We start from the raw sequence: 12,893 nt of genomic DNA on the forward strand, positions 1-12,893 counted from the left end.
CTTCTTGCATATACTAGATATCACCACCTTAAATGCACTTCTTGCATATACTAGACGTCACCACCTTACATTGAATACTTAAAAAAAAAAAACACAAACCTAGAATGCCTAAGTGATAACATTGGCATAGTTACAGTTTTTTTTAACTTGAAAAGGGAAACTCAATAGAAATAAAACAAAGTACACTAAAATCGTGTTGATGTAAATACCTAGACATAAAGACCTTCCCAGCCTTCTTCAAATTTCATACTAAATATAAACACATCTCAAAAAATAAACTTGAAGACAATGCAAGTGTATGCAGGTGCACATGCACACACACACACATGCACAGAAAAGTCATGGAGAGAAAAATAAACATACAGGCAGCATTGCATTTGTATTAACCCTTCTTTGTCATATTTCAAAAAGAAAAAAGTAGAGAGGAAAGTAAAATTATAACAGAATTTGCATAATATTATTATAAGGGTTGAATGTTGGCATTTCTTTCAAATAAACACTGAATAATAATTATAAATCTATAATATTTAATTATATAATTATTATATATTTTTATATATTATATTATATATTATATTACTATATAATATATAGTAATTAAGTGTTACTATAATTACTATATAAGTTATATATAAATATAATATATAAGATATATAATATATAATAATACACAATATATATAATATATAAACAATATATGTATTATATATAAATAATATATATTATATGTAATATATAATATGTACTATATATAATATTTATAATAATATATAATATTTATATTTACATTAAATATATAAATGTATTAATTAATATTAATGTATTAATAATATATTTATATATAATTTATTTATGTATATTATACATTTATATATTATAAATAATATTTATAATATTTAATATATTATATATCACATATAATATATTATACATACTACTACTAATAATAATAAAGCTGAACTCCAAATAATAATTCTTAAGAGAGTAGTGCGTTTCACTAGAATATGTATATTATAATTAACATGATTATTAATTCCTGCCTTGAATAAACCACTTGAAATAAATGAGCTTTACTTGTTCTGTTCCTACAGAGAGTATCATAAACTTTCATTATCTTTTGTTTAGCAAAAAGCTAAAAACCAAAAAAAATCTCATGCAATTACTATAAGCTCATGCACATGATACATCAAATAGTTGTAATTGTAGCAACTCTCTACTTGATGTATCATTTGCGTGAGCTTATGGTAATTGCATGAGCTTCTTTTTTTTGTTTTTTAGCTTTTTGCTAAATAAAAGATAATAAAAGTTTATGAATTAAGCTGTCCAAATATATATGACCAATGATGAGATTTAAGAAAATCTCAGTAGTATTTACTAAATTATAGCTGATGATATTTCATATCTATCAATAATAATACAAATATTTCTGCATACATCTCTTGTAATGGTAGATAAAGTTTGGAATAAACTTTTCTCTACATAAAATTGACTAGAAAGTACTAAACATAAAACACCAAATCTTTTTCAATAGAAAACTACAATTACTTAAATGTACTTGCTTTATTTTCTTTCCTTTTCCTTAGTTACATTTTGGCAAAAATGTATAAATGACTAATGGATGAAGCACAAGCTGGAATCAAGATTGCCGGGAGAAATATCAATAACCTCAGATATGCAGATGACACCACCCACATGGTAGACAGTGAAGAAGAACTAGAAAGCTTCTTAATGAAACTGAAAAAAGGGGAGTGAAAAATTTGGCTTAAAACTCAACATTCAGAAAATTAAGATCAAGGCATCCAGTTCCATCATTTCATGTCAAATAGATGGGAAAACAGTAGAAACAGTGGCAGACTTTATTTTTTGGGCTCCAAAATCACGGCAGATGATGACTGCAACCATGAAATTAAAAGATGCTTACTCCTTGGAAGGAGAGTGGTGACCAACCTAGACAGCATATTATAAAGCAGAGACATTACTTTGTCAACAAAGGTCCGTCTAGTCAAGACTGTGGTTTTTCCGGTAGTCATGTATGGATGTGAGAGTTGGACTATAAAGAAAGCTGAGCACCAAAGAATTGATGCTTTTGAACTGTGGTGTTGGAGAAGACTCTTGAAAGTCCCTTGGACTGCAAGGAGATCCAACCAATCCATCTTAAAGGAAATTAGCTCTGAATATTCATTGGAAGGACTGATGCTGAAGCTGAAACTCCAGTACTTTGGCCACCAGTGATGCGAAGAGCTGACTCATTTGAAAAGACCTGGATGCTGGGAAAGATTGAAGGCACGAGGAGAAGGGGACAACAGAGGATGAGATGGTTGGATGGCATCACTGACTCAATGGACATGAGTTTGAGTAAACTGCAGGAGTTGGTGGTAGACAGGGAAGCCTGGCGTGCTGCAGTATATGGAGTTGCAAAGAGTCGGACACAACTGAGTTATTGAACTAAACTGACTGATAAGTGACTAAGTAGTTACATTCTGTACTGGCAGTTAACATTAGTCAATTATTGAATTATCTACCTTTTTAAAGTTAAATAAGCCAAAAATCAAGTTTTTGTATCCTTCTGGAGCTTAAATGAGGATAAGGAAATTAAATTATCTGTTTGGGGCTTAGCAAAAAGGGAAATGGGCTAATAGTGTATGGAACATTATTCCTCTTTCCAAAATTCTAGAAATTAACTAAAACCTTCACCTAGCAAGGAGACGAAAACAAGTGATGTTATTTTTTTAATGGGAAAACTATAAATTACAAATTATACAAGTTGTCATGCTATTTGAAGCATGGCAATTGCTTTAGTTAAACTTAAAACATAAACATGGAAGACAGAAATCTAAATTGTGCCCCCCAAAATCAGTTTACTGCTAGGAAATGAATTTCTGTTTATTAATGGAATTCAAAATTCATTGGTTTCCTAGATAATTTCCTTAAAATAATAAGGCTATTACTAAATTACACACTTTATGTTTGCATATATGTATATATGCGGGGCTTCCCAGGTGGCGCTAGTGGTAAAGAACCCACCTGCCAACGCAGAAGACATAAGAGATGTGGATTCAATCCCTGGGTAGAGACTATCCCCTGGAGGGGGGCCATGGCAACCTACTCCAGTATTCTTGCCTAGAGAATCCCCATGGACAGAGGAGCCTGCAGGCTACAGTCCATAGGGTTGCACAGAGTTAGACACGACTGAAGAAATTTAGCATGCACACATGCATATATGCAAGTTAAATGAAAAGTTTCAAAGTTGTCTTATTTTTTTATTTTCAATAATTTGCTTTTTTCAAATACAAATAAAAGTAAATTTTTAGCTATATATGCTATAAGATAGCAAATAGGAGTGGTGGGGCATTAAAAATAAGATATTTCTGTAAATATTTTTTATCCTTTGAGAAATCAAAATAATTTGGCTAATGAATCTAAGATGCACCAGCAATTAACTGAGTTGTGAATTGTTGAGCAAAAGAAAATTGCCTCTAGACAGTCTCTATGTTAGCATTCCTATGTCACATTTCAAGAATTAATGTTCTTTGAAAATGAGCACTCAGTGCTTAGCCTTAGTTATTAGATAATAAATGTTGTCAACATATAGTAGAAATTTGATAGATCACTGGAATATTATGTTTCAAAAAGTCAGAGACAAGGTCTGAGCTACCTCATCCGCATCCATGGCCGTCAGCTGCATAATCTTAGAACCATCTCCGATATTCTCCTCCACTGTGAGATCCAGCATGTCTGTTGGGAACACTGGTGGGTTGTCATTGATATCCTGAAGTGTTATTTCTACCTGCAAGAAAGAGAAAGAAGCAATATATGAATGCTGTGTATGTCTGCAAGATACCAGTTAAACTGTATACCAAGAATCCACTTAAATAAGCCTTCCAAAAAGAATCAGAACCTTTATATATAAAATCCCAGAAAATACACTAGAGAAAGTTGTGAATTATTTATAGGAAAAGAAAAGCCAAGTAAGATCATTTGACTTATTGATGGTAACTGATTTTAAATTATCATCTAGGAGTTTAGAATAGAATAGGTCCAAGGATCAACTGTCATCTAAAACCCCAGATTTGTGCACCAGTTAAGAATTGTTCAGATTAGCTCTGTCTTTCAGCTATTAAGTGCTGCCTGACACACAGATGACATGGTATAAAATTTCTTCCTGAAACGTTTACATATTGGCAACTAATGTCCAGGGAAAATAAAGAAGTTCACGTTTTGTTTTAAGAAACATTCAGCATTTTCCCCTATAAATCCAACTCTCAATCTTTGGGGGAAGAAAACTATACATATATTTTCTTTCTATTTTCACTCCTATCAATAGTTCTTAGTGTGACTAAAGCTAAAAATCATCCCGTTCATACGTGGTATTCAGATAGGTTGCAAATACTAACTATCCTTGAAAGATCCTCATCAGAAGTAAGAATTATTTGTTTCCCTACCTAAGAAAGGGCTTCTCTAATAGCTCAGTTGGTAAAGAATCCTCTTGCAATGCAAGAGACCCCAGTTTGATTCCTGGGTCATGAAGATCTGCTGGAGATGGGATAGGCTACCCACTCCGGTATTTTTGGGCTTCCCCTGTGGCTCAGCTGGTAAAGAATCTGCCTGCAACATGGGAGACCTGGGTTTGATCCCTGGGTTGGGAAGATCCCCTGGAGAAGGGAAAGGCTACCCACTCTAGTATTCTTGCCTGGAGAATTCAATGAACTGTATAGTTCATGGGGTTGCAGAGTTGGGCACGACTGAGTGACTTTCAAAAAAAAAAAAAACCTAAGAAAAATTGTTTAGAAAGAACAATTTGTGAATATTAAATAATAACTTCAAGCCATGTGTTTTCTCTTTTGAGTTAGGTGCTAAAAGTTGAATATCTGATAAGAAAAAGGTAACAACTGCTAATAAAACTGAAAATTTCCCCCGTTGGATCACAAAATTAAGTCATCGAGGAAAGTCCATCCACCCATTTAGCTCAGATGTAACCACGACATTTTTCTTCCAGGATGAAATGTCATCTTTTATAGTTATACTGTAAAAACTCCATCAGATCAAGAGTGATGAGAGTGAATATTAGGAGACAGCAAAATAATTCTAGTTTTTTCTTTTCCAAGAAGAGGAAAGGGTAGAAGGAGAGGTGGTAAATAGGATTGTCAGTATTCTCTGGCAAAGAATGAGTAGGAAATACAGGAGAGCTAGACAAATAAATGGATGAGCAATTGATAAAAAGAAAAATCCAGAAAACAATATACAGAATTTAGTACTAAGTCATTATTGTAGTTCCACCACTCAACAGGACAGTTTTGATCATAGCTAATGACTGAACTGAACTGAACTGAATGTCTCAAATTGGTCTAGGAAATAGTTAGGGCAGCCTTAGTAGTTAGTAGTTAGAAATCTGCTATTTTGGTTTTGGTTAACACCATTCTCTACACCATTGCCTTTAAATAGAGATTGAGATTTTTAAAACTGCAGCTTGTAAGGAGCATTTCCGACTTCCTAGCAAAGTTGTAAATAACATGAGTTTTTGAATTAGAACAACCAGAGGTCAGATTCTTTCTCTGCACTCATTAACAGGAGAAATTTGAGCACTTAATTTCTCTGAGCCTCACTCTCCTTATCTTAAAATTGGGATAATAATGTATCTTAGAGCATTTTATGAAGACTAAACCCTGATGATGCTAGCAAAATGCTTATCACAGGTGAAACTTTCAATGAAAAGTAGATCTTGGTTTTTAAATTTTCAGAACAGAAGTGGGCATTCCTTAGAGCCAGGGAGAGACTGTATTTGTGATAGAATATGACTCCTGAGAGTCTCTTGGACTGCAAGGAGATCAAATCAGTCAATCCTAGAGGAAATCAATCCTGAGTATCATTGGAGGGACTGACTGATACTGAGGCTGAAGCTCCAAATCTTTGACGACCTGATGCGAAAAACTGATTCAGAAAAGACCCTGATGCTGGGAAAGGTTGAAGGCAGGAAGAGAAGGGGACGACAGAAGATGAGATGGTTACATGACATCAATGACTCAATGGACATGTGTTTCAGCCAGCTCCGGGAGATGGTGAAGGACAGTGAGGGCCTGGTGTGCTGCCGTCCATGGGGTTACAAAGAGTCAGACACAACTGAGAGACTGAACAACAACTTATCTCTAGTGCATGGTACAGGTCCTGATATATCTTTGATGTCGTTTAATTGGTGCTATTCTGGATTCTCTTTACCCTCAATTTAGTGTTCTTCTCTACACACACACACACACACACACACATTCACATATAGTTACATACACACACTCATACATGCATCTGTTGTTATTCAGTCACTCAACAGTGTCCAATTTTTCCTAACATCAGGGTCTTTTCTAATGAGTCAGTTCTTCCCATCAGGTGGTCAAACTATTGGAGCTTCAGTTTCAGCCCTTGTCCTTCCAATGAATATTCAGGATTGGTTTCCTTTAGGATTGACTGGTTTGATCTCCTTGTAGTCCAAGGGACTCTCAAGTGTCTTCTCTAATAGCACAGTTCAAAAGTCAGCACTCAGTTTTCTTTATGGTCCAACTGTCATATCCATACATGACTACTGGAAAAACCATACCTTTAACAATATGAACCTTTGTTGGCAAAGTTATGTCTCTGCTTTTTAATATGTTGTCTAGGTTTGTCATAGCTTTTCTTTCAAGGAGCAAGTGTCTTTTAATTTCATGACTGCAGTCACCATTTGCAGTGATTTTGGAGCCCCCCAAAATAAAGTCTGTCACTGTTACTATTGTTTCCCCATCTATTTGCCATGAAGTGATGGGACCAGATGCCACGATCTTAGTTTTTTGAATGTAGAGTTTAAAAAAAAAAAAGGAATGTTGAGTTTTAAGCCAGCTTATTCACTCTCCTCTTGCCCCTTCAACAAAAGGCTCTTTAGTTACTCTTCCCTTTCTGCCATAAGGGTGGTGTTATCTGCATATCTGAGGTTATTCATATTTCTCCTGCCAATCTTGATTCTAGCTTTTGCTTCATCCAGCCTTGCATTTTACAGGATGTACTCTGCATATAAGTTAAATAAGCAAGGTGACAATATACACTCTTGATGTACTCCTTTTCCAATTTGGAACTTGTCCATTGTTCCATGTCCTGTTTGAACCATTGCTTTTTGACCTGTACACAGGTTTCTCAGAAGGCAAATAAGGTAGCCTGGTACTCCTATCTCTTTAAGAATTTTCCACAGTTTGTTGTGATCCATACAGTCAAAGGCTTTATCATGGTCTGTGAAGCAGAAATAGATACTCTTGCTTTTCCTATGATCCAATGGATGTTGGCAATCTCTGGTTCCTCTGCCTTTTCTAAATCCAGTTAGTTAGGTATAGTAGATTCTAGAGTAGAAACATGTTACGTATAGTAGCTTCTTCATTATGGATGATGAGTGCATGAATTGAACAAGACCCTTCTATATTTTAATAGTTATAACTAACATGAACATGCCAAACCCTGTTTTAAGTTATATGTATGTGCACATTCATATACATCAGTTCAGTTCAGTTCAGTTCAGTCGCTCAGTCGTGTCTGACTGTTTGTGACCCCATGAATCACAGCATGCCAGGCCTCCCTGTCCATCACCAACTTATACACACACTAAATGCATAAAAAATCCTCAAAAGATCCCTATGAGGCAAGTACTATTATCTTCCCATTAGAGAAATGAGTTAACCCATGTACATAGGGTAAGTAATTACCCAATACCAGAGAGCTAGTAAGTCAGTAGTAAGTTCCTTTACTACAATGCAAACCTGTCTCTCTCTATATATATATAAGCTCACCCCTCTCTCTCTTTAGGCATGTGTGTTCAATAAACACAATGAATCATATTTGAATAGTATGTCACAGCTTTATAACTATATTTTTATAAATGTGCATATTATTCCTGTCTGGAATTTGGATCACTTACATATGCACTAACTAGCCATATAATCTTGGGTCATTCTATAAATCTTTGTCAGAATTAAAAATAAATCAGCTAGGTGATCCCTAGATTTAGCTCTAGAAATCTGTAACCATGTATGCTCTATGAGATTTTGGCCAACTCCATCATTTCAGGTACAAAAGATTGTTTCTGTCTTTATTAGCAAGAATAAATTTAGTTAAATATTAATAGACTCAAAACTAAACATTTCTGAATATATCTATAATCTACCAGTTATAGACACAGATCTAGAACATTTCATCACTGGATTTTGATATACATAACGGTTATATTTTTGATTAAAGATACCAGAGGTCATCCATTTAATAGGTTAGGCTATGCTTTTTCCAAAATCAGTATCAGCTTGCTAATCAAAAAACTGTAACTTTGTATTCTTCTTCAAAGAAAAATCTAGATATTTTCTCTAACTTTCCAGTCCCTCTGCTCCACTTCACAATTCTTCAAGTATTCCTCAAAAGCTTTCAGCATCACTTCTCTAGATTCCCTCATTAGCCTGGAGTATGAATAACCAAGAGGAGGAGATCTGAACTCATTGGTGTAGCAGGTTTCACCTGGCAATCCCTTCACTTCTGAATCAGTGTGTAAGTTTTTTGGTTTCTACTCCCAAGAGTTCCAAGATTGTGAACAGTTTGCCTATGAAGTGGCCACTGATTCCCATATTTATTCATTTAATCTTTTAGACTCTATCACATAAAAGGTATATGTTAGTCACTATAAATATAGTAAATATATAAGAAAATAAGACAAGCCACCATCTCTTGTGGGGAAGAAATGAAGTCTGACCATGGAAATATGTACAAATAGAAACATCTATTTGGAAATACATGGTTGACATTTTGATTCCAAGCAGTTAGTCCCCTATGCTATGAGTAATTCTTCCAGTAGTCCTGTATCTTGCCCATGGCAGTTACCATTTTTTCCTGATGAGTCCAGATTCTAACATGCACTTGGCTCACTGTCTTGGATCTCCCATCGAACTAAGAGTCTTATTCCATTACTACCCTCACTTTGGTCTAAGATTTGGTATGGTTTTTTGAAATATTGTCATATAAAACACAAGAATCAAACATTAACAATTTAGAGAAGATATCTAGAAAGAAAATATAGCTTATTAAATATAATAGTAAGTTATCTAGAGATATTAATTAAGACACTATAATTTTAGAGTCCTTTCTGTACAAATCAGATTAACTTTAAATAATACAGATAATGGCTATTAGTGGTTTATTTATAAATTATCTGATTTTAAAAATTGTCTAAAATATAATTCCTAAACTAAAGAATCCCTAAAGAAAGTATGTTCATAAATCCATTCCATTATTTTAAAATACATACCCAAAACTACTGCATACCTTTTAGTACTAGCATTGCCCCTCTAATGTTTTACATTTGTTTTTTACATTTGTTTGGACATGAAATAAGCAAAAATAATTTTATTATTAAACATTGTTTTGCAAAAAATAATCACATTTTGAACTCAGAAGCTTCCCTTCACAAGTGGCTGTATTTTAAATGAAAGCAAAACAAATAAAGATGGTCAATAAGTTACATAATTTAAGTCCAGGGGACATCTTCAAGGTATCAATTCTATAAGTTTGTGAAAAATGACCCTCAAAGATGAAAGAAACATTACACTATGACGATAAGGTACTTGCATATTTTATGCCTGCCTATCAGATGTTGACCTTTGTGCTTAGATAGTTGGCCTTAGTGGACATATATGGTTTCACCTACCATTACAAGGGCAGTTGGTAGCTTCATGGTTGACTTGTTTATAACAAAATATCAGCTACACCTAACGACAGGTATTGTCTATGACCATCACTGCATTGCCATTCAGATACCTTCAGAATAATGACTTTCTTGGCTAAGACACCTCATCCCTAGTCAGTGAAACTCTAGTAAATAATGATGTTTCAAAAAATATACATGACTGAGATTAAGGGAGCTAACAATCAATTAATTAAAAAGTGTCTGTCTTGTGGTAGTTTTGTAAAGGTAAAAGTTAATTTAAAAGTATGGCTTTAAATAATGTCACTGAACTTTTATGCTGAATAGCCAAATAGATCTTTAAAAAATAAAATGTTTACTGTGTAAATTGTTGCTACGAAATGGGTACAATGCTTTACTCCTTAAAAATGTTTCCCTATTATATGCAATTTATCATTTTATTCTGTACTGCATCAGGAATGATATTATATTTTGAGAATTTACATTTAATTTTTTAAGTAAAAAAAAAATCAGAATTCAACTACATGACAAATGAGCAAGTTGCTAATTAGCAATAGCAATTATCAAATCATTACATATGTCTAAATATAGAACATGGTATTTCAGTAATATAAGTTGATATTATGAAAGTAATACTCTATATTCAAGGCTAAGGAGTCAAATAAAATATTAAGGTCCATTATGAGCTCATTCCTCAGTTAGTAAACTGACAATTGCATTGTGGTCACTATCTCAACCACAATTAAAAACATATTAAATTCAAACTCTCTCTGCAAGCTAAATGAATTGGTTCTTAATGTATCAGGATGAAAAATGCCCCCAAACATATTTTTAACTCACAATCTTCCTGCACCCTACATAAAGTGTTCTTAACGAACAAGGATGAAAAGCAATCATTTTTTTTCCTTTTAAAAGACTGTAGAATTTATAATACAACAAAAGATTATGTTAGGTAGTCTAAGTAGGAAAAAAGGAGTCCGAAATGTCAGTTAGAAAAAGCCTAGGAAAAGAGACAAAGGAAGAAAATCCAAGGACTGGAATAGGAACCTTGGGTGGGAAAAAACACACCCAAACATGCCCCCTTCCTGATAGGTGGCGGATACAAGCCCTATTTTGCATAGGGCAGAACCAACAGGCTCCAGTGGGGGAAACAAAAAGTATAAAAAGGGAACCCAAGCAGGGTTGAAGCCACTCCTACAGGGTCTGCTAGCTCTCATGTCTTGGGTGTGTACTTTCTGCTGTCTGCCTAATAAAATTCTGCCTATATGAGCCGTAACACTGGTCTGTTGTTTCAAATCTTTGCTGTGATGAGACAAAATAGACTGGAATAGACTTAGAAAATAGAAATAGAAATCTATGCATTTGCAAGAAGTGATACCAAAATTCTTAGAATCCCAGATATCATCAAGTTCATCTCCCAGTCAAAAGCAAGGCATTGAACTGTCAGGTCATTTATCTAAGAAAAAACAACAGTCAGACTTTCCTTAACTCTAGCTACTGATTTTCGCAGGGATCTGTGGACAGGTCTGGGGAGGGAGCAGCATAATATGCCTTAGACCACTCCCTCTAATCTTTGTCAAAGACAATGAGTGTTCAAAAAAAAAATGCATTTGATGTGTACAGAAAATTAATTTTTTTTAAATTAATGTTTGATTATCTACCCTACAAATACTATTTTTCCACATCCTTGCTCATTTTAAGTTCCTTTATATTTATATTAATGGAAAATAATCTGTGAAGGTTTGCCTTAGTGATGCCACTGCAAGACTATTAAGCAATCAGCAGATAGGTGGTGGGTACACACTGCAAGTAAGGAAACTATAGCTAAATTATCTTGTTGTTGTTTTTCAGTCACTTAGTTGTGTCTGACTCTTTGTGACCCGATGGACTGCAGCACTTCACTCTCTCCTGGAGTTTGCTCAAACTCATGTGCATTGAGTTGATGATGCCATCCATACCATCTCATCCTCTGACACTCCCTCTCATCCTGCACTCAGACTTTCTCCATAGATAGCAATAAAGTTATTGCTTTGAAAATGTCTACAAAGAAGCTATTTCTTCCATGTCCTGGCCATTGTACATAGTGCTGTGATGAACACGGGGATACTTGTGTCTTTTTGAAATTTGGTTTTCTCAGGGTAAATGCCCAGTAGTGGGATTGCTGGGCTATCCAGCAATAGAACTATCACATGATAATTCTATTTTTCTTTTATAAGGAACCTGCATACTATTCTCCATAGAGGTTTTATCAAATTGCATTCCTATGAGCAGTGCAAGAGGGTTCCCTTTTCTCCACTCCCTCTCCAACATATACTGTGTGTAGATTTTTTGATGATGGCCATTCTGACCAGTGTGAGGTGATATATACAGCTGATTCATTTTGTTATACAGCAGAAACCAACACAAAATTGTAAAGCAATCATACTCCATTAAAACAGTAAATTAAAAAAGAAATTATGTTTCTCAAAAGATGCAATAAGAATCATTTTCAAAAATGACAAAGATTTAAATGGTTTGTGAGACAGACATAAAATACATATACTATAAAACAGTAAAAGAAGACGTATCACAGCAAATAGTACTTGATCAGTTGCTTTTTGTTAGTGCCAAATAAAATTATTTACGTTATTGCCTTTTTATTTTCATGAAACTGACACTCCAAATTTCTCAAATACTACTATTACCATATGAATTGTGACAAAGCATTGCACCAAAACTAATGCTTAGACTTCACATGTATTACCTCCAAAGATACTATGATAATGCCACCAGGTTGTATTTAAACAATCGTTTAATTAACAAGTCTGCCAATAATTATTTATTTCACCAGAAGTATTTTTGCTCTGATTTCTTTAATACATTTACAAATCATAGAAATTGGCCATTTGCAAAACTTCTCAGGCTAATAGATCATTTATACTGTTCAAATTTGTGACTTTTAGAATTTTGAGGGCAAAAATTGTCTTCTTTATTTTTGCATTCTCACAACTTATCCATCTCTCGCATGTAACTTTTTCTCCAGAAATATTTGTTTTCAAAGCAAACCAAGGTTATTTGACATTTTATTAGAGTCACATGTTCAGCAAATTTAAAAAAACTAAGTATGTTACTGGCGTGGGCTTCCCTCGTGTCTGACAGTAAAGAATCTGCCGACAATGCAGGAGACCTGGGTTCAATCCCTGGGTTGGGAAGATCCTCT

General features: G+C 34.2%; 1 protein-coding gene across 1 annotated transcript in view; it reads right to left on the reverse strand.

Annotated features, from left to right (window-relative positions):
* The window catches only part of FAT4 (FAT atypical cadherin 4), a 174,986-nt gene that overhangs the window by 90,894 nt on the left and 71,199 nt on the right, over positions 1–12,893 (reverse strand). The window contains exon 2 of the mRNA XM_043486767.1: positions 3,656–3,787. Coding sequence (XP_043342702.1) covers positions 3,656–3,787 — 132 coding nt within the window. The remainder of the gene's footprint in view (positions 1–3,655; positions 3,788–12,893) is intronic.

The sequence above is a fragment of the Cervus canadensis genome, chromosome 1 (assembly GCF_019320065.1).
Source record: "Cervus canadensis isolate Bull #8, Minnesota chromosome 1, ASM1932006v1, whole genome shotgun sequence".
Taxonomy (NCBI): Eukaryota; Metazoa; Chordata; class Mammalia; order Artiodactyla; family Cervidae; genus Cervus; species Cervus canadensis.